The sequence below is a fragment of the Canis lupus genome, chromosome 12 (assembly GCF_048164855.1).
Source record: "Canis lupus baileyi chromosome 12, mCanLup2.hap1, whole genome shotgun sequence".
NCBI lineage: Eukaryota > Metazoa > Chordata > Mammalia > Carnivora > Canidae > Canis > Canis lupus.
This window is the reverse complement of record NC_132849.1, coordinates 38,560,563-38,588,077: the sequence shown is the minus strand read 5'-3', so window position 1 is coordinate 38,588,077 and position 27,515 is coordinate 38,560,563. Positions and strand designations below refer to the sequence as shown.

Below are 27,515 nucleotides of genomic sequence, written 5' to 3'. Positions count from 1 at the left end.
AATAAGATTTTTGAAACACACATTTCCTTAGCATTTATTTTCCCTGTCATTACTCAAATAATACTGAACTTATTAAACAACCATCCGTTCTTATTTGAAAAATAAATAATTCAATTTTATGGTTCAGCTACAACAGCTGAAATGATAAGTATTAAGAGAGGTTTGTTACTAGTTAAATGTTCCAGTTTAGACTTTGAATTAAAACCTGGGCTCTTTACCAGCGTTAAGTGGCAGATTTATTTCTCTTTCCGTGAATTTACCACATGTAACATCACACATATGTGGAGTTCCTTCAGGATTTGTGACTTGGTTCAGTCCAGCCTGATTTGTTTGTGAACTATATTTTGAAGAAATCAATATTGGGGGTGGAAGAGGTGTGGAAGTCTGAAGACAGTTGGGAAGAAATCAGGCAAGAAGGTGATGCTTACAGTCAGGGAAAAAAATATTGGCAAGATGGTGGTATCCTTAATAGAAGTAGCAGAAGGAGACTGAGGGTCACGCATACACATGCATGCACGCCCACACATAGACCCACGCACCCAGACACACAGGCACAGAGGAGAGTTGGTGCTTAATGCTTGGAGTATCTATTTTTGAGAGGTTTAAACACAACCACAGTAGAGCATGCAAGCAATTGGAAGAGGTTGACCACATTTATTCAGGCAGCATGAATTGAGGGCATATCCAGGCCATAAAAGGTGTGGCTGACTCTGCGAACGCAAAGAAAGCCACTTGGCAATGGCCGAGGAGCAACGGGAAGCTCTCCCTGTTCTCAAATGCACTGAAGTGAACACCCTCCGAATTCCTTGACTCTGGCCAAAGGTTGCAGCCATTTCGCTTTCTCTCCTTGTGCGCTCTCTGTCCTTGACTGAGCAGAGCTATAGGAAGGGAAGCTCGGAGGGCTCTGGCATCAGCTGCCCAGGACCTCTGTGTCTCTGCCTTTGGGTGCTGCGGCTGAGTTCTTCAGACCTCCTCCCCCGCTCTCGGGGGATTTGTCAAATTTTAGGATTTGTCAGAGCATGTCCAAGGAGAGTATAATAACCTTTGCAGTTGGAATAGGGAAATTTTCTGACTTTCTGAGCTGCAGTATTTAGGAGCACCAGGATGAGAGCTGGAGTGGGTGTGTCCATAGATTTAGTAGAAAAATGCCCAGGTGGAAAAACTCTGAGTCTGGATGTTTGCTGTGTGATAGCTTTTTTGCCCCATGGCCTTGATGCTAATTTAGAAAGAGGATTGGAGAGATGTGCTCAGCAGTTTCTGCTGAGAACCTAGAAATCATCAGATGAAGGACATGTTTCTTCTAAAAGCTAGTCCTGGTAGGCCCATCATATCTTTTTATCTCCCTAACATCTTAATGAGATATATTTTACTTTCAGTTTATACATTAGGTAACTGGAGCCTGGAGAGTTTACACATCTTTTTTTTTTTTTTTTTTTTTTTACACATCTTCTTAAAATCAGACAACTAGTAAAGGGACTATTGAGATTTAAATATTTATTTTTGAGAGAGAGAGAGAGCACACGCACAAGCACAACTGGGAAGGGGCAGAAGGAGAGAGGGACAGACTCTCAAGCAGACTCTGTGCTGAGGGTGGAGCCCGACAGGGGGCTCCATCCCAGTGACCCTGAGATCAGAACCTGAGCCAAAACCAAGAGTCAGAAGCTTAACTGACTACTCCACCCAGGCACCCCACGGACTCTTGACATTTAAAACTGGGTTTTGTGCCTCCATGTTTAGGGTCTTAGATCAGGGGTGGGCAAGCTATGGGCCAAATCTGTTCCACTGTCTATTTTGGTAAATAAAGTTTTATTGGAACACAGCCATGTCCCTTCCTTTACATATTCTAATGTTGCTTTAATGCCACAATGGCAGAGTTGGGAAGTTGTAGCAGAGACTGTAAGGCCACAAGGTCCAAAATAGCTATTTATTATTTTGCCTTTTGCAGAAAGAGTTTGCTTAATCTTGAGCTGCATCAGCACTGTCCAGTAGAGCTCTCTATGGTGACGGGAATCACCGTCTGTATCTTCCGTGTCTGTGCTGTGTGATGTAGCAGAAGCTAGTCACATGTGGGGACTGTGACTGAGGAATTTGAGTTTCCTCAATTGTATTTCCCTGAAATTTTGTCGAAGTAGCAACACCTGGCTAGGCATTACTGTGTTGGACAGCACAGTTCTAGATCATCATTTTACACAAACTGATGGGGTAAACGACTGCGTGGCCTCCTCCCTTCCCCCCAAAATGGGTTTTCCTTCCTGACTTAGTGGTTCTCTGCATGTGACAGCATTTTCTAGGCAGTCAGGCTGGGAACTCCTCTTCCCCTTTTTGACTCTGTCCTCTCCTTTGGTCTCCAAGAAACTGGTTAAATCTTGTAATCTGCCTTACCCATTCTCTTGTCTTTCCACCTCCCCCATGGCCATCTAACTTAGGTCTTTCACTTCCCTCGCTCACTAGTCTTGTAGCATCGTGGCCAGGGGATTAGACAGACACGTCTGTGCAAAGTGGTTGCCCCCTATAACAGTAACAGCAGAAACCAGGGCAGTGATGTCAGCATCTTTGTTGTGCACTTGATAAGTGCCAGGCAATGTGCTAAGCACTTGGTATGCATTACCAGATAAAATACTTTTTTTTTTCTTTCTTTCTTTTTTTTTTTTTTTCAGATAAAATACTTCTAAGACGTCCATGAGGTTTATGTTTCTCTCTTTCTATTTTAGAAATAAAGAAATGGAGGCTTGGAGGGGTTAGTAAGGATCTTGCCCAAAGTTACACAGACTTTACGTGGTAGAGCCCATGTTTAAAGCTGGATCTGACTCCACAAGCTGAGCCTTGACTTAGGAAGAAGGAACTAGTCTGGTTTGATGGGAGCGAGTCCTTTACTTAAGGAGAGCTATTATTTAGTTATACTCACCACACAATAGAGTAGGTGGTGTAGTGCTGTCCTGGCTCTAGAGTCATGGTTTCTTTTATTTTGGTTCTCCCAGAATTTAATAGCCCGTTTCCCAGAAAGAGTGCCTGGTGACTCTTCTTTCAGTAAATTCATCTCTCAGACTCCTTATAACACTTCACCTGCCTTCCCAACACTCCTCCCATAGGGATATTAAGCCTAAAGGGATGAAACTCTGATATGGAATTCATCCAAAAGATGAGTGAGGATATTGGGGGTATCGGGGCAGGGGAGCTGAAAACAGGCTAGCTATATGCCATCTTCTCAAATCTTATATCTTTCATCTTCCTCTAAGTGCCAGATTAATTTGTATCTGCTTATTGATATTTATCATTTGTGTGTGGAAGCATGTCTTTGAAGGCATGATCTGGATTTATAGTATAGCCCTATAATTAAGTTCCTTGATACACCACTGGGGAGCCCAAATAAGAGAACCATAGCATCTTTCCTTCATACATTGGTTTTGTAAGTGGGGGCACCATCAACAGTGGCTATATAGTGATGATTCAAGACGAGAGTAGGGAGCTTTATGTTTATTATGTTGGAGGATTTCTATACCTCTAGCTAAGAAAAGAAAGATTTATGTTCCTGACTGCCTTATGTGGCATTTCCAGTAGGTTTTACACTCCTGAAATGTGTTTCCATCTATGGAGAGTGCCTGAATCTTTCCACCTAAATCTTAGCTTTGCATCTTGCAAAAATAGAATCTGCAAAAACCACTCTTTCAATGTGTCTACATATAGGAACTTGTCAGTACCTTTGTTATTGCTCCTCAGTACTCTATCCCATACCCATTTCTACTTATTCTTTATAAATCTTTTGGCAATACTGGTTTCTTTTAGTGTAGCATAAAACCTTAGGACTCAAGAGACTATATGATGATGTGTGCCATATTTTAAAATAATCAATGTAGTGTGTAATGAATTACCCCTTATGAATAGCCTTCCAATCTGTGGGTAAAAAAAACTCCATAATTCAGAGCATATTATAATTTTATCAGTTTTTTTCTTATAGTGTCTAATTAAGATGTCAGTTAGTATGATTAAAATTGAGATCTGAACAGGAAGGGAAGGTGATTTTGGAAGCAGCAGGAGCTAGAATAATTAGTTAAGGGAAAGGCAAATTGGAAAACTCTCATCTGAATAGTGATAGAGTAGAGAAGAATTTTGGTTGGAATGGGAGAAGAGACGTAGAGGGGCCCATCAAGCCTGGTCTATCCAGCATTTTGGCTTGGCCTAGAGTCGGCCCTGAAGAATATACTCCACCCTCATTTACATTAGAAAATGAACTTCTCACAAGCAGGATTGTGTCTTATCCTATTTGCTTTATGTGCTCAGTAGAGTGTCTGGCTGTTAGATTAACAAAGTCTTATCTACTATACTTGGAAAAATCAGGAATAGGATTTAGGTATTGGATGCTTATGGACTGGTGTGCTTTTGCATGTTTTCTAAGGGACTGAACATACCATTGCCTTTCTGGTGTACTGTCTTATGTGGCATGGCAGGTCAGAAGCTGTTCCCTGCGTCTCATCCACTGTTGATGGGCCTACAGCAATGCCCTGCAACCTCTCATTGTCCTTAAAGTGAGAAGGGCAACAGCTGGCTTTCAGCATCAACTATGTTGAGTTCCTGATTTTCACCATGCCTGATTATTCACTAAACTCTGCCCTAGAAATACCTCTATTATGGCTAAATACAAGAAAATGAGATCATGATTTTGATAATAGGTACCTAGGTTTAGTCAGGCAGCTGATTTTGGTTGAAATTGTTTTTTTTTTTTTTTTTTAATTTCATGCACCCATACCTGATCTAATGCTTGCTAGAATGGAAGAAGGGACCAGACAGGGAAGAGACATTTGGGGCCCTGATTCTAAAACTAATTTGGTAAACTGACTGAATCAGGAAAGGTGATGCCCTAAATCTATACAAAGTTATTCCAAAGTATGGTGTCTCATCCAGATTTTAAGGTTCGTTTTACTATAACAGGAAAAGTCGATCTAGCCTTTTGTTGTTTCTTGGGTGACATCAGGCCTTATCTCTCTGCTTCAGCGGATACCCCCGTGATCTCTGAAGAGAAGGGGCCCTGTTACCGTCTTGTCAGTTCTGGAAGGCAGTGTATGCACCCTCTGTCTGTTCACCTCACCAAGCAGCTCTGCTGTTGTAGTGTGGGGAAGGCCTGGGGCCCACACTGTGAGAAATGTCCCCTTCCAGGCACAGGTAAGACATGACCAGCTGTATGCTCATATTCCTTCCTAAGCCACATAAGGACACAGGAGGACTTTGGCAGCATGCGTTATTTTTAGTTTCCAACTTTTAATTTCTGTGTTGATAATACAGTGTATTTTTTAACAGTTTTGTACAAACGTGACCATGGAAGGTTGAATCAATGGAAAATACTACATACAGAGATTTTCCTGTTTCTGTGTAACATTGACTTCCTCTTGAATGTTATGAAAAGCCATTACTTTGTATCCTCATCTTCTAGGACCCTAAGTCTAGTGTTTAAAAGTGTAAAGAGACCAGAGGCCCTTGCTGAGCCAGGCTCTGTCCTAAATACTGGTCACATGTCAGGTGCATGGTCACAAGCCCCTACGTGGGTTGACTCACTCACTCACTGGTTGAACATGAGCTTGTCACTTTTTCCACTTGGAAATGGAGGGAATTATCTTCATGATTGAATTTGTGCTATGAAGATTACTAACTCAGGCAGATCCTGCCAGTGCACTGAGAAACTTCAAGTCAGAATCTCTGTGGAAGTTGACAATTCTTTATACTTTAGTTTGGTGTACATATTTACCTAATGCCCTAAAAGGGTCAATATATTTCTCTCAGTACCTTACTTCTCCCAAGAAATCCTCAACTTCTCAAGCAAGATCAAACAGAATCAAATGGAAGAGAAAGAAACACACCCTATGAATACTTTGATAATAATCAAAGGAGAAGTGATCCCTATTTCATGAACATGTGGTGGCCATAAAAAAAGTCTAGTCAGGTGCTTATTTGATAAGATGCTTCCCACTTAGGGAAGTGCACAAACTCTCACAGGACTACTGAATGTCTCAAAGCTATAGCTTACATGGCAGCAGACAAGGCTTAAATATAAACTTAAATCTCACAATCCACCTTTGTTGGTACTGAGGATCGAAAAGAATTGGTAAGGTAGAGGATAGTTTAATGTTGACAGTATTTTGGTAGACTGGATAATTTTAGACACCTCCAAAAGGGCCTACTATCCATCTGTGAGATCTAAACTACTGGTTATTAAAAGATAATAATCCATGAAATAAGTGATCTTCATAATTGATAGGCCCATTCCTCTTCAAGTTCAATTTTAATAGCTTTGAAACTCTTAGATGAAGCATTAATCAAGATGGTGAATCCAGCAGAGGGCTACTTCTCCATAACATACAGTAACTAAATTTGAAAATAATTTTGAAGACAGACTTTTTGTACTTAACCAATTTTTTGTTATATGTGATTTTCATAGCATTTAATTCATTAATACTGCAAATATTTGATAGGAAAACATGTTTTATTCTGGAAACATCTGTTCTTTCCAGTAAGAATTGTATGTCATAGTTAAATTTAAGAAGAGGTTCCACCATTTAATGTGTGATCCTTAGAAAAACGATATTTTAGCATGCTTCAAGGAGGACTTTAGTTTCCTTTCAATTGAGAACTAATTTTAGGTCCAGAACATTCAATAGGAGAGCTCTTGTTTAGTAGGAGTAAGAAATGACTTATTTTACTTTCAATTTGAAAAGTAGAAATAAAAAAGTTGACCATAAGCTCCTTAGTGTCTGCTTTTGGTAACTTGCCTCCAACACCAACACCAAAGGCATTAGGTGGATTTTCCTCCTTAGGCCACACACTGCCTTGCCACCCCTGTCTTTCTCCTTGACTTATTCCTGGAGATGATGCAGTGGAGGTTAGCAAATCCCATGTGCCCAGTCTACCTTTTTTTTAAAAAGGAAAAAAAAAAAAAAAAAAAAAAAACCCCAGGCAAGACCACTTTCCTGGCGAGGATCACAGTCCCAGGGCACAGAACATCTCCTTGTCCTCTGGATAATTAAGCCAGCTGGTCAAGATCAGGCTGTTGCCTACTCATCCCGTTTTTTGAAAATAACTCCATCCTGACTTGGCATGTCCTGTTGTGCTTGACTTTTATCCATCATCTCTTTAGTATGTCTTTGCTGGATTTGTTCTCACTATCCTGAGACTGTCTTGAAAAACACTTCCTTTTCTTAACCAACTTCAGCATATCAGCTGATACACTCCATTCTGGCTGAGTCCTTTGGATTCCTCAACTAGAAACAAATTATGGAGATTTCGGCATCTCATTTCCCTGACTAGTGATGGATTTTTCTTTTTTAACCTTCATGCTAGTCATCTAGCTTAGAGAGATGTTACTGAGTTCCTTGTTAATAACTAATGAAATTACATCAAAGCAGGAGGAAAATAAGAAAGTCTGGAGTTTGCTGATCTTACACCCTATGAGATATATATAATATATATAGTATCTTCTGTACATAAAAACCTCCTAATATATATTACATATATTTCATATATGTGATATATATGATAGAGAAAATTAAATATAAAATATGTATATATAATATTTCCTAATTGGTTGCTAATATATATAATCTATATAAATATATGCTCTCTCTATGCTATATATGCTATATATATAATGCTGATAAGGAATTAACAGATGGAGAAATGTTGAGTAAAAAAAAGAATTGTTTTTTTCTGTAAATGTGCAAGTTTAACAAATTCAAGCATTATGCATCTGTTTTTGAAGTTTTCAAATGTAACTATATTAATGATGATTTATTAAGAAATACTCATCATGATATTTTCCTCTGTATAAGTTTGCACTTTTAGATTTTTAAAAGGAATATTTTCCCATCCCAAATCTAGCTGCTTTTAAGGAAATCTGTCCTGGTGGAATGGGTTATACGGTTTCTGGCGTTCATAGACGCAGGCCAATCCATCACCATGTAGGTAAAGGACCTGTATTTGTCAAGCCAAAGAACACTCAACCTGTTGCTAAAAGTACTCATCCTCCACCTCTCCCAGCCAAGGAAGAGCCAGTGGAGGCCCTGACCTTCTCCCGGGAACACGGGCCAGGAGTGGCGGAGCCAGAAGGTGAGAGTGGAAATAGATCATGGCCCCAGCCCTCTGTCTTATGTGTCTTTAGTTTCCCTGTTCATAATCTTTCTAGAATAAGATTTTTAATTTCAGCACTACTGATATTTCAGGATAATTCTTAGTGAGGGGCTTCTTTCTATGTGGTAGGATGTTTAGTAACCTCCTTGGCCTCTGACTTTTAAATGCAAGTAGTGCCCCCACCCCCCAGTTGTTACAACCAGAAAGGTGTCCAGCCCTGCCAAATGTCCCCGTGGGGCAAAATGACCTCTGATTGGCAACCACTGCTGTAGAGTAATGTGTTTGCAGCAGGTAACGATATTCCATGGTGATCTCAGGACATGCTTGGGGCTACTTTTTCTTGCTGTTTATTCTTGAAGAGTTAATTTAGATCCTTTAGGGAATAGCCTTAATTCATTTTTTTGCCTAGAGAATCATTTAATAAATATTTATGTATTTTACAAAGTGGAATCCAGAGACTTAAGTTAAAGCACTGATTGAGCTTCCATAAAATAGAGGACAACAGACAGGGGTAATGGGGGTGGGGGGGTGGCAAATGAAGGAGAATAGGAGAGTCCATCAAAAGGATCTTGGAAATCACTTCATGCAGTCCTTTCATTGACTTTCTGAGAAACCTGAGACCTATAGAGGGGATATGGCTTGCCAGATGTCTTATAAAGGGTATGTATTGGGGCCAAGGAGCACATTTTTTCCAAGAAAGTGGCTATGCCAATTCCAAGAACTGACCTTGACTGTGTCTTTATATAAGCCAGTATGTTCAATTCCTTGAATATCATTATTATCACAAAAGTTTTTGCCCCAGATAGGAGGAATAAAAGTTTTAGATTTGTGTGGAATATATATTTTCTTTAATGAAGCTCCTGTTGGCTTCTCACAGTTTATTAGGTCAGAATTGAGGGTTCCCATTTATGGATTTTGTGAGGAGAGAAAGTATCTAGGTTACTGGAGAGGCAGGAGCTTGGCAAAGCTGTCTTCTGGAGAGGTCTTTTTTCAGGGCTCTGAATCTTTCTGTGTTCTAGCCTGTTTTATTTCACTCTCCCACTTGTTGCACTTCCTGTTAGGCAGAGCCGGTAGGACCTCAAGTAGAATTGATGGTATTGACCAGTTTGCTCCTATACACTTGGTTATAATGGCCAGATGTTTGCAACTACTCATCCTCTGCACAGGCAGGAGGAAATGGGCTTTGGTCCAGGTTCTGCCTCAAGACTTTCTTGGTGGGTTAGGCAGGACAGATGATTTAGTTGGGTTTTCCAACCACAAGAATATAGCAGCAGTGATAAGCTATCTGTGCTCTGATTGTTTTTGGGAGTTAAGCACCTACCAGAACTGTACACTCATGTTTATGGAGACAATGATTAATGAGGAAAATCCTACTAATTGTTCACCATAGGCTTGAGGACTAACACTAAGGACTGATGAATGAGAAGCAAGTCTTCCTAAATACAAAAGCAGAACCACTACCACTGCCTCACAATAGTATTATGATTGTGTAATTTGTAATTTGTTCATCATATTGATGCTAATCTCTAATTAAATTTTATGGGCTTGTGATTTCTTTCCCTCTAATTTAGTTAGCTTATCTTACTGACAATACTCACAGGGCTTCAATAAAGATTAGGAGTACAGTACCCATTCTTCGATCTTTTATTGAAATAAGTGGCTTGCTTTTTTAATATTAACATCCTCAGAAAGTATTTCAAACATTATATATTATGCTAAGAATAAGTACGTGGCCAATTAATGAAAATTTTTTGATGTGGAAAGTTCTGTGAAATTGAGATTAGGCATAAAATAATGTACCAGAAAGTATTGTTTCCTTTAACCTTTTCAGTTAATGAGGGAGTTGGAAAGAATTTCATCACATCTAACTGAACTTTTGTAGTTAAGGAATGATACAGCATGGATAGGTTTTCTGTTGGTCATGTGTAAAATTCTCCAAAATGGTAGATGACCATAATTCTGCATTTGATTATGACTCTTAATTCTTTTGGAGTAATAGTGGACTTTTATTGCTTTTTAAAAATTTAACTATGTGGTGGATTGACCTAAATTGTACTAATGTCCTCCTTTCTTTTTTGGCTTTAGTGGCGACTGCACCCCCTGAAAAGGTAATTTATTCATTATTTGCAAGTCTCTCTCTCTCTCTTTCTCTCTTTTTTAAAAATTTTTAAAATTTTTTTTACTGTCAAAATGATTTTCTTTTAGAGTACATGTGGATTTTATTTTTTAGAATTAAGTACAGCAACATGCCTATTATTCATTATTTGGTTTGAGGAAATACAGCATTCATTCAAGAGATATTTATTGAGCACCTGCTATGTAACTGGCACTATCCTGAGTGCTAGGAAAATAATAGTGATCAAATGAGACCAAACTCCTGGTTCTCATGGAACTTAAATTCTAGAAAGAGAAAAAGGTGGGACCAATAGAATCAGGGCTTAAACAGAATTTGAGTCAGTTCATGGCCTTGATTGTGGGTGGAAAGAAAGGTTCTGATGTATGTTTGCACTTGTAAATTCTTAGGGTGCATATATATTGAGCAAAGTACTTCTTAATTCAACTAAAATTTAACATGCATGTTTGATTACATTAAAATAAGAACAGAGCTTACCCTTGGAAGTTATAATCCAATACCAGAATATTGGTTCTTAGAAATTTCGGAGAGAAATTTAATCAGCCTCTTGGGTTTTTGGGCATAAAATGGGACCATGAGTTGTGAGATTTATTCACAGGAAAGATAGAAATTGGCTGGATTTAAGTCCTATTTGTGTAATATTGTTCCCCATCTGAGTCTTTGATTCTTTAATAGCATGAAAATTAGATCATTAAATCTTCATACATTTATGTGTCACTCAGTAGACAAGAATAATTGTTAGAATTTAGATGTCATGAACACATATAGATTATTATAAATAGTTTTTAAAATATTTAGCTTATGAATACAGGCTAGAATAACTTCAGAGTTCTAACATAAGTGCTGAAAAGAATCCAGACAACAAAGAAGTAGGATTTTAGAGTAACAGCACCCAACAAAGAAGACTGTTGTTATGTTGACCCCAAAAGAAGTACAGCACATATGCATATTTTATATGCACGTGTGCAGCTCCTGGATACTGTTTCTAAAGGTCAGTGGTATGCAGTAGTTTGCAGTTTTGTCGATTTTTGAATTCAGTTCTGTTTGATCTGTGGAAGGAATCATTAGTGCATGAGCAGGCCTGCCAGGTCCCTGATAACCTCATCTTGTTTAATAACCTCTGTCTTCTTCGCTGCCGATGATTGAGTTTATGGTAACTCTCATTAGGATCTGAAAGAAGGCTTGAACGTTTTCTTGTATACTCACACTGTAAATTTTTTGGAGATGAGGCAGCGGGAGGAATGTACTCATAGTCTTTGCAGGCTTGACTCCTTGCAAAGATCTCATGATACAAATATTGATGAAGAGAAAGCAGGGTAGCCCGTGGGTGGGAAATTATAGGTGCAGCAGAGAAGACAGCAAGAGGTCCTTTAGAGGGGCATGAGAGGCTTGATTAGAAAAGAACTTGGGCCTGCTTTGGAAGGGTTGGGATCCAAACTGCTGTTTTCATCGGTGGCGGAATACTGTGCTCCTCTCTTGGACTCTACTTGTCAAGTGGAGAAGACTTCCCATTGATTGGAAAGTCTGCTGCCCCATGCTGATGGGGGAAATTCTGTCTGAGTTCCAGGAGTGCATAAACATCTAATGACGGTCTGCTCCTTGCTGGCCTTGACCATGGGCTGCAGTTGAGACTGAAATCACTTTAATAGGTAGTAAAAGACTAGTCTGTATTCTTAAGAAGAAGGGGAAAAAGTAGTTAAGTGCTCAGTATTTCTGGAAGATAAATCACAGCAGGATTAACTGAACCAGCGAGCAGAGGGAGTTTAAGAGACCAGTTAGATGATTAGAATAAATAGGAGAGAGAAAGAGAGAGAGAGTCCAGACTGGGGCTGTGGGTATGGAAAGGTCAACAGATGTAAAGAGCAGTGCAGATGGGTAGGGCTTGGAAGGAAAAATGAAAGAGCCTACAGGAGTCCTGGGTGGCTGGAACTGGAAGCTGAGCCACAGGTGCCAGTCTCTTTCTTCACCTCTGGTCTCGAGGACAGGATTGGGCAACAGGATGCATGAGGAGGCCGCTGGTGCATTCTTGGAGTCCCCCCACCCCCACCCTTTTTTTTTTTTTTTTTTTTGTCGCTCTGCTTGACTACCACTCTGCTGAGAGCTGGAGGTGCAAAGTTACTAGATGGGAGGTTCAGAAAGGCCTTAATGACTGCCTAGCTTAAAATATTTTAATGTACTATGTGTTTTTGGTTATGACACATGTGCTATACCCATTATTTACTATGCGTACTGTGGCTGGTCATCTTCCTAGGGCAGAGCCACATGTCAAGGAGATGACAGTCTAGTTCTCCTTTGGGGTTGATGTTACCTTATTTGAGACCAGATGTGGGCCCCTGAGCCAACACATTTGTTTAAAGTGTCTGATAGGACCTTTTCCTGTGGGCCCCTGGGAAATGGATAAGGGTGTGTACATGGGTCAGCACTGCTGTGGAAATCAAAGGCTTGCTACAGCAGTGGCACAACAACACTGCAAATAGGTATTTTTTCGCACAGGATTGCGCAGGTTGTTGTTCAGTGTCCTGTGATGGTTGGTGCCGTCTTAAGAGTAGAATTAAATAAGATAGTAATAATGTGAAAACTAAAAATAATTCCTACTTTCAGTTCTCTCTCTCTTTTTTCTTATTAATACAACCAATCCAGGAAATACCTTCATTGGATCAAGAGAAAACCAAACTTGAGCCTGGTCAACCTCAGCTCTCTCCAGGCATCTCAACTATTCATCTACATCCACAGTTTCCAGGTAACCTCTCTTGATCTGTGCTATTCACAAGTGTATTATGAACAAATAAAAGACTAAGATAAGGATTCTTTTGTCTTTGATTTTAAAGTTTGATAAATTGGAGCACCTGGGTGGCCCAGTTGGTTAAACGTCTGTCTGCCTTCAGTTTAGGTCATGATTCCCGGGTCCTGGGATCGAGTCCTCTGCAGGGAGCCTGCTTCTCCCTCCCCCTGCTTGTGCTTTCTCTCTGTGCCAAATAAATAAAGAAAAATCTTTTAAAAAAAATTCAATAAATCATTAGAATGCGTAAGTGAAGTGCCATATGAAACATATACTTAAGTATCTTAATATACTTATAATGTTAGTGTGGGGTTGGTCATGTAAGTTTTAGAATGGTAAAAGGAAGATAAGATTCTCACAATTTTCTATGGCCAGGAGTAGGTACATATTATTAGAATGTTTTTGAGGGTCATCATTTGATGAAGGGTCATTTTTCTTGGCTTCTGAATTGTTCTCATATATTCTTGCTAATGTTGAATACCACGAGCTTCAGGGATCTATAAGAGTCCTTAATTATCCGAGTACAATTGTGATATGCTATTAGACTTAAATTATGCTTGCATTTTGGGATGGGATCTTAAAACATCTAACAGACTTTAATTTTTCCATCCTTTCCTTCCTCATACAGTAGTTATTGAAAAAACGTCACCTCCTGTGCCTGTAGAAATAGCTCCTGAAGCTTCTACATCGAGTGCCAGCCAAGTGATTGCACCTACGCAAGTAACAGGTGGGTGTGGTATTATGTTATACAGCCTGTGCAGGAGACATGAGGGAGAGCTTCCTTTTGAATGGACTATCAAAATTGTATCAGATGTATAAGATAGCGCTCATGGCAGGGTTAGTGATAACAGCAAATATTTGGAAATAATCTAAATACTGTTAAAAAGGAGGAATGTTTAAATAAATTATGGTACATATACAGTGAAATATCACATAGCTATTAATGTTGTAAAAAAAATATTTACTGTCTTGAGGAGATACTTATGGCACAATAAGCAATGCAGGGCATCCTGGGTGGCTCAGTGGTTTAGCACCGCCTTTGGCCCAGGGCGTGATCCTGGAGTCCTGGGATTGAGTCTCATATCAGGCTCCCCGCATGGAGCCTGCTTCTCCCTCTGTCCGTGTCTCTTCCTTTCTCTCTGTGTGTCTCTCATGAGTAAATAAATAAATTATTAAAAAAAGAAAACAATAAGCGATGCAGAACACAAATGATTTCAACTTTTTTTTTTTTAATGTTTACAAACACAGAAAAAGATACAGTGCATCAAAGTGTTCAACTATCACCAGTTAATAGGGTCATAATCTTTGTTCTTTGATGTATTTTTATATATTTTCAAAATTCTTTATAATAATTTTAATCAGTGACACATGAACATTTATGATAATGTGAAACAAATCAGCATAAAAATTACTATCCTTAAAATATAGTGAGCTCTTATAAATTAGCAATAAAAATACTAACAGAGAAGTGGGAAGGGGCACCTGGGTGACTCATTTGGTTGAGCGTCTACCTTTGGCTCAGGTCATGGTCCCAGGGTCCTGGGAGGAAACCCTGAATTGGACTCCCGGCTCAGCGAGGAGCCTGCTTCTCCCTCTCCCTCTGCCTGCCACTCCCCCTGCTTGTGCTCTCTTGCTCTATCAAATAAATAAATAAAACCTTTTTTAAAAATGAGGAAATATTAAAATAATATAACAGATAATTTATAGAAAAAACATAATAGGAAATGTCTAACAGTAATCAGAGAAATGCAGATTAAAAAATTATTATCAAATTAACATTTAATTTTTACTTGAGTAAAATTGAGACCAAACACATTGCTGTGAAAGAATGTAAACTGGTTCAACATTTCTGGGAAGCACAAATTGGCATAATGTATCAAGAGTTTTAAAAATGTTGAGAATTTTGACTCAGTGATCCTATATTAAAATATCTAGTGTGAGGAAATAATGTCCTTGAAGACTAAGATAATGATTTATATAAATGGATACTTACCATGGCATCAGGTGTAATAGAGAAAAACATTTAACTATAGGGAAGTAGATCATTATGCTACATCTATACATTGAAACATTACACTGCCATCAAATACAGTATTTTAGAAGAATTTTTTTTAAATCTAGCAGAAAATGGTCAGAAAATACTGTTGAACACAAGATGAAACATATGAAAATGAAGGAATGTAGACTGTACATTAATTACTGTAATGTAGATTGTACTGTACTGTAACTATACCAGTTATATAAAAGAGACTTATGCATTGAGAAAATACTGGAAGAAAATATGCCAGATATTAGCAGTGATTATTTTTTATAGTAGGATCTAAGAGGTTTGGGGATCTTGTAGATTATTTTCCATATACTGTATAGTGGACAAATATTTTTATGGCCAGAAAAAGATCACTAAGATGCATCATGCCAACTTAAGGTCAGGATGAGATTGGCAGTATATAACAAGAGGAGCTAATAGAGGAGTTTGCAGCCTTTCTTAAAATATTCCTTCCTCAGAAACATGATATGTATAATTATTCAAATAAAAATGTGCTTAGTAAGTTAGATGAATTATAGTGATCATTTCACAACGTGTGTATATATCGAAACATCAAATTGTACACCTTAAATATGTATATATGTTTTATGTTATAAAACAGTACAATTACATAAATTACATAAAAATATAAAATATTTTAAAATATATAATTTTTATATGTTAAAAACTTTTGCAATTTTCTCCAAAATGTGGATGTAAATTCTCTTAGATATTTGAATTGAGATGTCAGACTGGAAAGTGTTTTGTTTTGTTTTTTTTTTTGTTTTTGTGTTTGTTTGTTTTTTTTGAGAGAGAAAGAGACAGAGTGCATGTGCAAGCCAGATGGGGTGGGGGTGGTATGGTGCTTGCTGGTGGTGGGGTGGGGAGGGAGAGGGGGAGAGAGACTCCCAGGCTGGCTCCATGACCAGTGCAGAGCCTGTTGGGGGCCTTGATCTCAAGACCCTAAGACCATGACTTGAGCCAAAATTAAGAGTTGACTGTCTAACCACCTGAGCCACCCAGGTTCCCTGGAAAGTGTTTATAAAGCACCTGGGGTGCCTGAGTGGCTCAGTTGGTTAAGCTTCTGTTTTTGGCTCAAGTCATAATCCCAGGGTCCTGGGATGTAATCCTGCTTCCGGTTCCCTGCTCATCGGGGTGTCTGCTTTTCCCTCTTCCTCTACCCTTCCACCCTACTTGTGCTGTCTCTCTCAAATAAATAAGTAAAAAATCTTTTTTTTTTTTTTTTTTTTTAAAAAGCATCTGTATGTTCCAAGATGAAATGAACTTGCAAACGAGTGCTAAGTCACATCATGGACCACAATGCATTTTTAATCAGTTCAGGGCACCTGTACCCAGAGCCATAGCCTTCCCCAGTAATTGCATGGCAATTGCTCTTTGGTTTTACTCTTAACACTGAGTTAAGTGATAGAGAAATATCAGATCTTCTGAGTACCTCTAGAGTGATACAATGAAACAATTTTTTTTTTTTTATATATAACCATGGCTAAAACAGTTCTTCCCTATGAGTGATTTATGCATCTGCTCACTTTATTAAGCAGAGCCTCTTATAGAGAGACTCTATAAGTCTCTATAAGAGACTTTGCTATGCGCTGCAACATGATATACAAAGATGTAATAAACCATCTTGGATGGCAAGGATCTTCTCACTGTTGACCTCATTATTAAAAAGAAAAATAGCAGCATGACATTGTAATTTACTAGGTCTAAATACTGTATTTCTATATTTCTCTTTTCCAGTGTATAAATACAGTTTTGTGCCTTTTTAATAATGGCTGACTTCAGTGGGTAGACGTTTTGCAAACTAGCTTTGTAGAGGTTAATTAAGTTTGGCTAGATAAATGCAGTTTTGCTACTTAAATGCAGCTGTGTGAGGAATAGCAAATTGAAATTACCTAGCTTCAACTGAACTACAGAGCTGATTTTTTTTTTTTAAAGGTAGCTGTGCTCTATGAAGTTGTTAGAAGACAGCTTAATTGGAGTTTGGCAGAGATATAGGGTTAACATCTGCTATCACATGTTTGAAGCACAAATATTTCCTTCCAGGAACAAAGTGACATTAAAATTTTATCCAACGTTTGTAGGTGTTCCTGCTTCTTATAGTAGAAGAATCTGAAGCAATCCATGGGGAGAATATTATAGTCTTTGAATTAGAATGGTTGCAGCTTTAGAGCTACACAATAATCAGTAATCTACACTAGAACAAGAAGACTGTTTTGTATCAAAGTTAATCTAAATCAAGCTATAAATGTTCCCATTGGTTTGATATGAAAGCCAAACATATAGACTGAAGGAGCAATCTGATTGGCTCTGTCAGGAATGTTATACAATGTTTTTTTCCCTAAAACACAGAGGAGATAAATTTTACTTGTCACTATTACTTTGTCTCCTAAATTAAAGAGAGGAGCAGAATAATACATAGGAATCTTATCTAAAATAAATAAAATCAGCTCCACATTGCTTAAGGATGATATCTTTATGGTAGTGAGGTTGGAAATACAACCTTTTCAGATTTCTTCATATACGCTTTGACATGTATTAATTATAAAGTGAGCCACATATTTGCAGGAAATAAGTGTGATTTTTTTCACTCTTAGCAGCTGATTTGGTGGCTTGCAACATTATTGGCATACTGTTTCCAAATAGATTATACATTTCAGCATATAAATTGATTTAGCATAGTGTCTTAATAGCTCAAGGATAGGTTGGAAAATCAAACCTCTGGCAAATATTTACAAACTGGAAACATCTGCTTCAATTGTTGTGGGACAATTTATGCTCATTGTAGGGCAGTTAGGAAGCCAGGGTATGTTTGTAAACCTTTCCATGAGTTAACATTTGATGCCTTCCTCCTCCTTTTCCCAAACTTCCTCAATGGCCCTTGCATACCAGCCAGAAAGTATTCTTTGACTTCCATGACTACCTTGTGGAAACCTTTGTAGTTATCATAGCCCAAACATTATAAAAACCATTTGCTCATCAGAGCTTTTCCCTTTAAAAAGTTTGTCTCTAAAGCATATTGCCGGCATCATTACAGCTTCAGTGAACTATGTATGCTGATGGAAAATGAGCTCCTTGCTACATGTAAAATTATCAAGCTTTAATATTTCCAGGTTTTATTTATTTATTTACTTATTTATTTACTTTGAGTAATCATCCGATGAAAAAAGCAAAAGGTCAGCATACTCATTTTTGTATTTTGCCAAAAGCTTTTTCATTTTTAAAAATATAATAAAGATACCAAACTCTTAAATCCACTGTTGGCCTTGTTGCTGGGATAAATAGAGTATTTGGTTTTCCACTGGCTTTTGGTCATGGCTCTTTTTCCAAGTTTTAAATGGAACTCTAGTGAAAGAAACAGAATATAGTCCTTGACCTGGTGAAGGTGAAATTGTTTCAGGGGCATGTAGAATAGAAGATCAGGTGGTCCTGAGGACCGGGAGACATGTAATGGGTATTAGGGGTGAGTCTGGTGGGAAGAGTCTCTTCATGATCTCTTTGGGAAACCAAACATGCTAAAGAAGACAAGACATTTTCATTAACTAGAGTCCCCTGGAGACCAGTAATTAAGGCTTCCTGTGTGAGGCTTTGCCATAATTTTTGTGCTTATATCCACACAGTGCTCAAGGAAATGAATGTTTCAACATAAATTGATCCATTATGTGGGAGCAGGTTAACATCCCTATGTATGAGTGACCTCTTAGAAAAATAAAAAATACAATATTTTTTCCCTAAAAAAAAGGGAAAAATGAGAGAATTTTTTGAATTCTTCTTCAAGACAATACCCTCAGGACTCACCTTTCTGTGTAATAAACCCTCCTAGCGAATGAAAATCTAATAGAAGAGGAGGGGAAAGCACAGGAAGAGGTGGTTAGGAGACTGGTTTTAAAAATTCTAAGGGGGTTTTGAAGGTGTTACAACTCTTCTTTCCACTTAGAAGGGTGGAGTCCTACCTCAGGGATGGGTGGGAGCTCTGAGGCTAAACTGATGAGTTTAATTAATTATTTGTATAAAAAATGGGACAAACAAGGTAGGAATCAAGTATATTTTAGCAAAATCCACTCCTCAGATGTATCTCTTAGTACCCTCTAGTGGTGTCAGAGTAACATTTTCTTACATATGTTAATGTTCTGCCAACTGTGATCAACATTTTTTAAGCTGTATCTCCATGTACTTTATCTGTGAGGTAATCAGCTAAAGATCCTCAAACTTACCTCATAAATATTTATTCCCTCATAGCTTCTATTTAAGATTCTAGGATGGAAGGAAAGGGCATTATATTCTTTTCATTTCCCAAGACAAAGGAGTACAATTCTTAAGTATTTTTCCTGTCTTAGAGCTGATGTAAGAAGAAACTATTTAAATATATTGGCAGACTGTGGTCTCAGAATGTATTATATTTGAATTAAACATCACATATTTTTGAAGGTTTTTATTCACACATGTAAAATTTCCATTCTAAAGCTATGCCTGAGAAGTTACAGATATTTGGTAATCAACAAATTGGTATGTACTGGCATTGGGGCAGTGAGTCCTGCTCAAGCATTGCATGAAAACTCCAGACTTATAGCCTTTGAAGTTGTTTTGAATCCTTGTCCCTACTATATTAATTCATCTTCTAATTTCCCTTTTTGCAAATCTGATCATTATGTCTCTTGTGTTGTAAGAAAATGGCAGAGAAAACTCTTAAAGTAAGATCAGTAATTACAAAGAAAATTGAGAAAAGTAAATACCAATAATTTGCAGAGAAGGCATCTACCTACAATATGGAATAGAGGGTTAGAGATACGATTTTCACACTATTCCACTAAAGAGTGCAGAAAAATATAGAGCAGAAAATACCAATTCCCATAATCATAACATTGAGCTTTCTTTCTTGTCTTTTTTTCTGTGTATATTGTAATTTAGGTTATATTCTGTATTTGTAACCAGCTATATTTTTTAACAAATAAGCATTTTCCTATCCTGTCAATGATTATATAATTATGCTGTATATGCTTCATAATTCATTTTTTTGCATTACTGCCAGTCACTTAAGTTTAAGCGGTTATGTTAATTACCCATGTTTTTACTCTTTTGAGTTATTTTATTTTTTCCAGGATTTTACGTTATACAGACTAAACCAATTTCTTTTTCTGATAATAAATTTGCATAAGTAGGTTCCCTAACGGTATAAGCAGTTTGTAAATGTGTGAATTCAAGTAGATACTGCAGCTCTGTATTCCTATGCTTGCTTTTAAAGTCTAGTGACTTTGCAAATCTCTTGAACCAGTTGTCTTAAAGTCACAGCACAGTGAATAACACTTGATGAAGAATGTGGTTTGGGTTTTGGAAAACAACCTCAGCCCGAATTTAGGTCATTTCCATAGTGAGTCTTTGTTAATAAAGCACTGTTTTTCACATCCTTCTGCAGAATGCATAGTAGGTTATTGGTGATGGTAGCACACCTGTTTTTCTTCTCACTCAAACCACAGACCCCTCCAACAAAGCTGTTGCTGTAACTGGTTGTACTTGAGGCTCCAGTCTTTGGGCATTTGGGCTCACCCATGGCAGCACGCCTTTTAAACATTCTTTATTTTGTGATGGCCATGGGATAATAGTCCAAGGTAACACTGTTACAAATGTGCAATAAATGACTTCAAAAGGAACAGCATTTACAATCATGATGTTAATGGCTAGCTGGTGTTTTGTACACACAGAAAGGCATTGTATTTATTTATAATTCACCGTTAAATCAGTAAATTAAAAAAATTAAAACATATGGATGAATTAGTTCCTTTTTAAAATTTCTTTAATTTTTAAATTCCAGTATAATTAACCTGTACCATATTATATTAGTTTCACGTGTACACTATAGTGATTCAACAATTCTGTATATTACTCAGTGCTCATCACAAGTGTACGTTCAATCCTTTTCGACCTATTTTACTCATCCCCTGATCCAACTTCCCTTTGGTAACCATCAGTTTTCTATAGTTAAGTCTCTTTCTTGGTCCCTTTTTTCCTTTGTTCATTTGTTCCCTTAATTCTGCACATAAGTGAAATCAAATGATATTTGTCTTTCTCTGATAGACTTATTTTGCTTAGTGTTATACTCTCTAGAATCCATCCATGTTGTTTCAGGTGCAAGATTTTGTTCTTTTTATAGCTGAATAATATTCTTCTGTGTGTGTGTGTGTGTGTGTATTCTTTGTCCATTCATCTGTAGGTCGACACTTGGGCTGCTTCCATAGTTTGGCTGTTTTAAATAATGCTGCAGTAAACACAGGGGTGCATATATCCCTTTGAATTTGTGTTTTTAGATTCTTTGGGTGAATAACAAGTAGTGGAATAAGTAGATCATATGGTAGTTCTGTTTTTAGTTTTTTGAGGAACCTCCTTACTATTTTCTACCAGTGGCTGCACCAGTTTGCATTCCCACCATTAGTGCACAAGGGTTCCTTTTTCTCCATATCGTCACCAACTACTTGTTTCTTGTGTTGTTGATTTTATCCATTCTGGTAGGTATGAGGTGACATCTAATTGTGGTTTTGGTTTGCATTTTCCCTAATAAGGAGTGATGTTAAACATCTTTTCATGTGTCTGTTGGCATCTGTAGGTCTTTGGAGCAATGTCTTTTCGTGTCTTCTGCCCATTTTTAAGCAGATTATTTGTTTTTTTGGTGTTGAGGTACATAAGCACTTTATATATTTTGGAAACTAAACCCTTATTGAGGTATATTATTTGCAAATATTTTCTACTATTCAGTAGGTTGTATTTTAGTTTTGTTGATTGTTTCCTTTGCTGTGCAGGAGCTTTTTATTTTGATAAAGTCCCAATAGTTTATTTTTGCTTTTATTTTCCTTACCTCATGGGACATATCTAGAAAAATGTTACTATGCCTAATGTCCGAGTAATTATTGCTTGTGCTCTCCTTTAGGGTTTTCAGGATTTCAGCTCTCACATTTAAGTTTTTAATGGCTAACTTTTATTGAGCGTGTATAGTGTGCTAGACATTGAGCTGTGTACGTTGTTTATCTTTTTTGAACCTGACACTCAAGTTGGTGCTCTGATTATTCCCATTTATCTCACATGCAGAAAAAATGAGACATTGAATATTTGAGCTAAGAAAAGGCAGCAAGATTTGTGTTTGCACTGTCTGCAAACCTGGGCTTCTACCAGCAGGACTGCCCTACCACCATGATGCCTTTATAACTCCTTACAAAAGTCATTGAAAACAGACTAAGTAGGGGATCCCTGGGTGGCTCAGTGGTTTAGTGCCTGCCTTTGGCCCAGGGCTCGATCCTGGAGTCCCGGGATCGAGTCCCATGTCGGGCTCCCTGCATGAAGCCTGCTTCTCCCTCCGCCTGTGTCTCTGCCTCTCTCTCTCTCTCTCTCTCTCTCTCTGTCTATGGTAAATAAATAAATAAATCTTTAAAAAAAAAGAAAACAGACTAAGTAGAGTAAGTCCTCTTAGAAGGCCATTTTTGAATCCTCAGGAAATTAAGGCCATCTTACATCTTTTTGATAATTAAGCTCATTTTGAGGTCCTTCACCCATCATGGACTCCTATGACCCTGCCTCTACCATGGTGTGTACCTGAATGAAGTGAGGACTCAGGGCCAATCTGCTCAGGCCTTATAGAAGAAGCAAGTCTCAAGCAGGAATCAATAGGAGCACAAGGGAGGAATTTAGCAGAGAAGATTGGGAAGAAGATTCTACTCTATCAGTATAAATATGGTGATGTTGAAATTGGCTGATTAAGAGTGAGTTAGTTACACTGAGAAGTTTGGCTTTGATTATAAGTGAATCTTTCTTGAAAATTAATGAGAAATTTTGGAAGAGGTTGGACATAATTGTTGGAAATTGGCTTTTGTAAAAAAAAAAAAAAAAAAAAAAAAAAAAAAAAAAGGAAATTGGCTTTTGTAAGTGATGCTGCACTAAACAAAAGGGTACGTGTATCTTTTTTTTTTTTTAAGATTTTATTTATTTATTCATGAGAGACACAGAGAGAGAGGCAGAGACACAGGCAGAGGGAGAAGCAGGCTCCATGCAGGGAGCCCGACGTGGACTCGATCCCAGGTCTCCAGGATCATGCCCTGGGCCAAAGGCAGCGCCAAACTGCTGAGCCACCCAGGCTGTCCATGTGTATCTTTTTGAATTAATGTTTTTATTTTCTTTGGATAAATTAGAGATGACTTTTGTCTTCTGATTGCATACCTGACAATGCACTAGTCAGGAAATCCACAGGAATGGTTTGAAAGCGATGAAATCTTTGTTGACGTCTGTTTTTTCCTCTGTTGTTTATTTTTAAGAAATCAATGAATGTACTGTGAACCCTGATATCTGTGGAGCCGGACACTGCATTAACCTGCCTGTGAGGTATACCTGTATATGCTACGAGGGCTACAAGTTCAGTGAGCAACAGAGGAAATGTGTTGGTAAGAGATACTTGTGATAGGTGAAATTATTAAATATCAACTGTTTACACATTAAGAACATGTTTTATGTAATTATCATGGGAATTGTTATTGTGCTTAATTTTTAAAAATTTGTGTCCCTGAACTAAGGGAGCCCAAAAAGAGGTTAGCTAATCTCCTGAGATGCTCTTATCTCCTGGTCCAATGCTACCTACCTGGCCAAATGTAATACAGTTAGATAAAGGTGAAAAAAAAAAAGGATGAAACAATTTTCAAAGATTTCTATGTATAATAAAATATTATAATAAAACATAGAATAAAATAATAGAATAATAGAAATAGCTACCTACTAACATATATTTAGCAAAATAATATTTATATGTAGCAATAAAGGCTTATATTCATGTAAGTGCATAAAATTTGATTTCTAAAAGCAACTTCTAAACTGAAAATAAGCTGGCACAAAGCTATTAATGAATTTACAAACACAGAATCTCATACATGGTTCTTTGGAAAGAATGTATCTCAGTGATGGATAGCATTATGGAAATCATTTCAGTGCAATTACATTAACATTATATTTAACTTCTCTTTTTTTTAGAAAAAGGAGATTCAGCACTAAGAGTTATAAGGCAAATGTAAAGCAACAAAGGCATATTCCAATTAATACAACTTTAATATGCCTTAACCATTATGCAAGATGTGTGAATTGTGCTTTCTGGTTTTGTACATATATGTGGGGTTGGTCAAGAGGAGTATCCACCTCTCTATCCCATAGCTATTTGTCTTGAATTCGTGTACACTGTAATGTATTCTATTTGGAACCCTAGAATATAAAAGGTGAAAGGGGCAGTTGATTATCTGGTCCAGCTTCAACCATGTGTGCAGTAAGTGAAAGAGTCCCTTTCACAATATTTCTGGCCATCTCTGCTGAGCTGGCCTGGGAGTCACACAGCGAATTTCATTGCTTTAAGGACTCCATGTATCTGGTGGGTCCTTCTGCGTTGACCCAAATCTGTCTCTCAGAAACACCAACATCATAGTTGTAGTTTCAGCTTTTCAAACAATACACCCTAAGCATATTTCCTGTTTGCAATAACCATCCTTCAGGTATCTGGGAAGTATGATCATGTCTCCTTTTATTGTTTTCCTCGGTTATAAAGGTTTGGTGCACAGGGAATAGTATGCTAGTATTTAATGAACAAGGAGACAGAATTTCATGCTACACTGCACTAATCCTTTTATCTGTATTTTTGTTAACAGATATTGATGAATGCACTCAGGTCCAACAACTCTGCTCCCAGGGACGCTGTGAAAACACTGAGGGAAGTTTCTTGTGTATTTGCCCAGCAGGATTTATGGCCAGCGAGGAGGGTACTAACTGCATAGGTAATGTCCGGGTTCTTCCCGATGCATAAATTTCCCCATCTGGGTTATTAGCTCCCCTAAGATCCCATCAATCTTACTGCTTATTCAGGCAACCCAGAATTTATTATTGAGAACCTTTTATGACATAGTCATCTGCTTGATACTGGAGGATATCAAAATGGAATCTTTTCTCCAAAAGATGAAGAGTGTCAGATGTGTGCAGAGCCCGAGGTGTTAAATGTTTTGGGTCTCACATAAATCAAAACCACTCAATTTTGAAACACGTCACATGAATCGAAGAGATGGTGGCAGGAATCGGTTATTTTATTCTTGACTTCAAACTGACCTGGGAGATGGAACAGGTTTGAAATGATATTGTGGGAAATAAAACTCAACAATTCTGCTTTCTGCTTCGTGTAGATGTTGACGAGTGCCTGAGGCCAGATGTGTGTGGGGAAGGGCACTGTATCAATACCGTGGGCGCCTTCCGGTGCGAATACTGTGACAGCGGGTACCGCATGACCCGGGGAGGCCGTTGCGAGGGTGAGTCTGTACCACCTCCAAGTGTGGAATACACATGATCCTGAAATGCAGGGCTGAGTCCACAGCCGGGGCCACTCAGCTCCTGGCCCGGTACTTTCTCTCCTCTGCCGATGTGTATATGACACCAGCTCATCCAAGCTCTTCCTGCCTTCTGGAGTCACAGCCTCTTTGCCTCGTTTCAGTGGCTTTGTCTGGATTATTTTTCGTCTTCATGTTCTCCTTGTCCACTTCAACACCTGCCCTTCCCTGGAATTTGTAGTGAATTACTATAGAACAGTTAGTTGCAAATTATTTTAGCATAAACCCGACTTAATTACAGCATCTGGATCATTCATCTGGGAACATGGTGCAGGTTCACCCACTGTTGATTTTTAGTTTCCCACCTTTTGGCCTTATTACATTCCTTTCTCTATCAGCTTCTTTCTTTTATGTGTATTCTGGGATTTGCTTACAAACCCTCCACAGAAGCACTGCTTGACTAACTCCAGGTCAAATTCCAACCATGCTAGATAAAATTTCTTTATTAGTGACCACAGCAATGAGTTTGCTAGTGTTATTTAAAAAAAAAAAAAAAAAAGTTCTGAAAAGCTTTTGGAGCATGGTCAGAATGATTAACCACTTAATTTTTCTGCTCATGTTTGTGTCCCAGTTATGGTTCTATCTGAAACCACCCATGATACTTTTTAAACAATTCTTTTCACGAAGAAATACATTGCTTAGATGCTGCCATGGATGTGTGCCGGCAGAGGAGCAGGGGTCTCTGAGCACGTTTCTGAGGAGCCAGGCTGTGTGGATGGTGCCAGTTCCATGGGGCTCTTTGCCTGGCTGCCTGGAGATCAGCCTGTTTTCTAATACGGCTGGGCTTCCAGGCTGAGGGAGGAATGGACAAGTTGGTGCAGGCTGCTCTCAGCTGTCCCTGGCTCCTCCGTGTTGGTTTTCTTCATGGATCTAATGACCCAGGCCTGAAGGGAAAGCTAATTAGATATTTTTTGGCAGCCTGCACCTGCCGCTCCCCCTTGCCCCTTGTTTAGCCCCTTGCATTCTGATCTGGAGAGAAGTGGGAGCATTTTACATGACTGAATCTTTAACCAACTCAGATCAGAACAGAGCTCTAAGGGGGCTCTCCTGGCAGCTGAGGGCCGTGGGTCAGCAAGGGGTGAAGCATCCCCCTCTCCTCTTACAGGGGACCCTCCTTCCACCCTTGAGAGGCAGCATGGCCCTGGGAGAGGGCAGGACCATGGCATTGGCTCCTGACTCCCACGTTTAGTAACTCTCTGGCTTGGAGCCAATGACTGAGCCCTTCTGAAAGCTGTGAAACAGGAGCTGCAAAGTTAACTTTCTGGGTTGTCATAGGAATAAATGCCTGTTGCGATATCTTGTGTGGTGCCTATCACCTTGCTAGTTCTCAAGAACCTCCCCATTTTCCCCGATGACTTTGTTTTTGCATAGACCCATCTGTATTTGTGGAAGTGTTCTTTAAAAAAAATTGCATGGGTTTGTCTACCTGACAAGCATTTATGTGCACAGCAACACTCCCCCAAAAACGTCAAATGCTGATTGTTAGGTTCTGCATATAGTTTCAGGATGGGAAAATAAAAATGCTTAAGTAGGAACAGTAGCCTAAGTATAGAAAGTAGGAAGGAATAGAAAAGAAATGTGAAAGTTCTGTAAGCGAGTGGGAAGCAGTTAGGAGACTGTTCAGGAATATTCAGTGTATGGAAATTAACAGAAATACTACCAGGGTTCCCTGAGTAGATGATCTATAATTCTACCCCCATGAAATGGCTTGAAAAGAAAAAGGAGCTAAATAACATGGCTGTTTCCTAATTTCGTCATGGACCAGAACCAAAGGTCCCCAGGCTTCTGGCTCACCGAAGATTTTCTCAGCTGCCACTAACAAAGTTGCTTTCAAACAGCGCCAGTCTCCAAGGAGTCTCTTGTAGTTCACAGACATTATCTCATGCATCCTTACTTTGTTCGCTTAAGGTATTCCTAGGCAGGTAGTCCCTAGTCTTTAAATGAGGGGACAAGCAAGCAGAGGTGAGACCAGTGGGGAATTCAGGGATGTGGTCTTATATTACTCAGCATTGGACCTTATCTATTGGACCAGCCTTTCTCAATGACCTTCTCTGACTT

General features: G+C 38.5%; 1 protein-coding gene across 15 annotated transcripts in view; it reads left to right on the top strand.

The window, feature by feature from the left end:
* Window positions 1–27,515, top strand: part of LTBP1 (latent transforming growth factor beta binding protein 1) — a 392,301-nt gene that overhangs the window by 255,915 nt on the left and 108,871 nt on the right. For 11 of the 15 annotated variants that reach the window (XM_072770568.1, XM_072770565.1, XM_072770566.1 and 8 more), the window contains 8 exons: window positions 4,990–5,157; window positions 7,864–8,091; window positions 10,198–10,220; window positions 12,887–12,986; window positions 13,654–13,752; window positions 23,364–23,489; window positions 24,732–24,857; window positions 25,257–25,379. In XM_072770568.1, the coding sequence (XP_072626669.1) occupies window positions 4,990–5,157; window positions 7,864–8,091; window positions 10,198–10,220; window positions 12,887–12,986; window positions 13,654–13,752; window positions 23,364–23,489; window positions 24,732–24,857; window positions 25,257–25,379 (993 nt within the window). The remainder of the gene's footprint in view (window positions 1–4,989; window positions 5,158–7,863; window positions 8,092–10,197; window positions 10,221–12,886; window positions 12,987–13,653; window positions 13,753–23,363; window positions 23,490–24,731; window positions 24,858–25,256; window positions 25,380–27,515) is intronic. The other 4 variants (XM_072770562.1, XM_072770574.1, XM_072770573.1 and 1 more) reach the window with 1 other exon arrangement.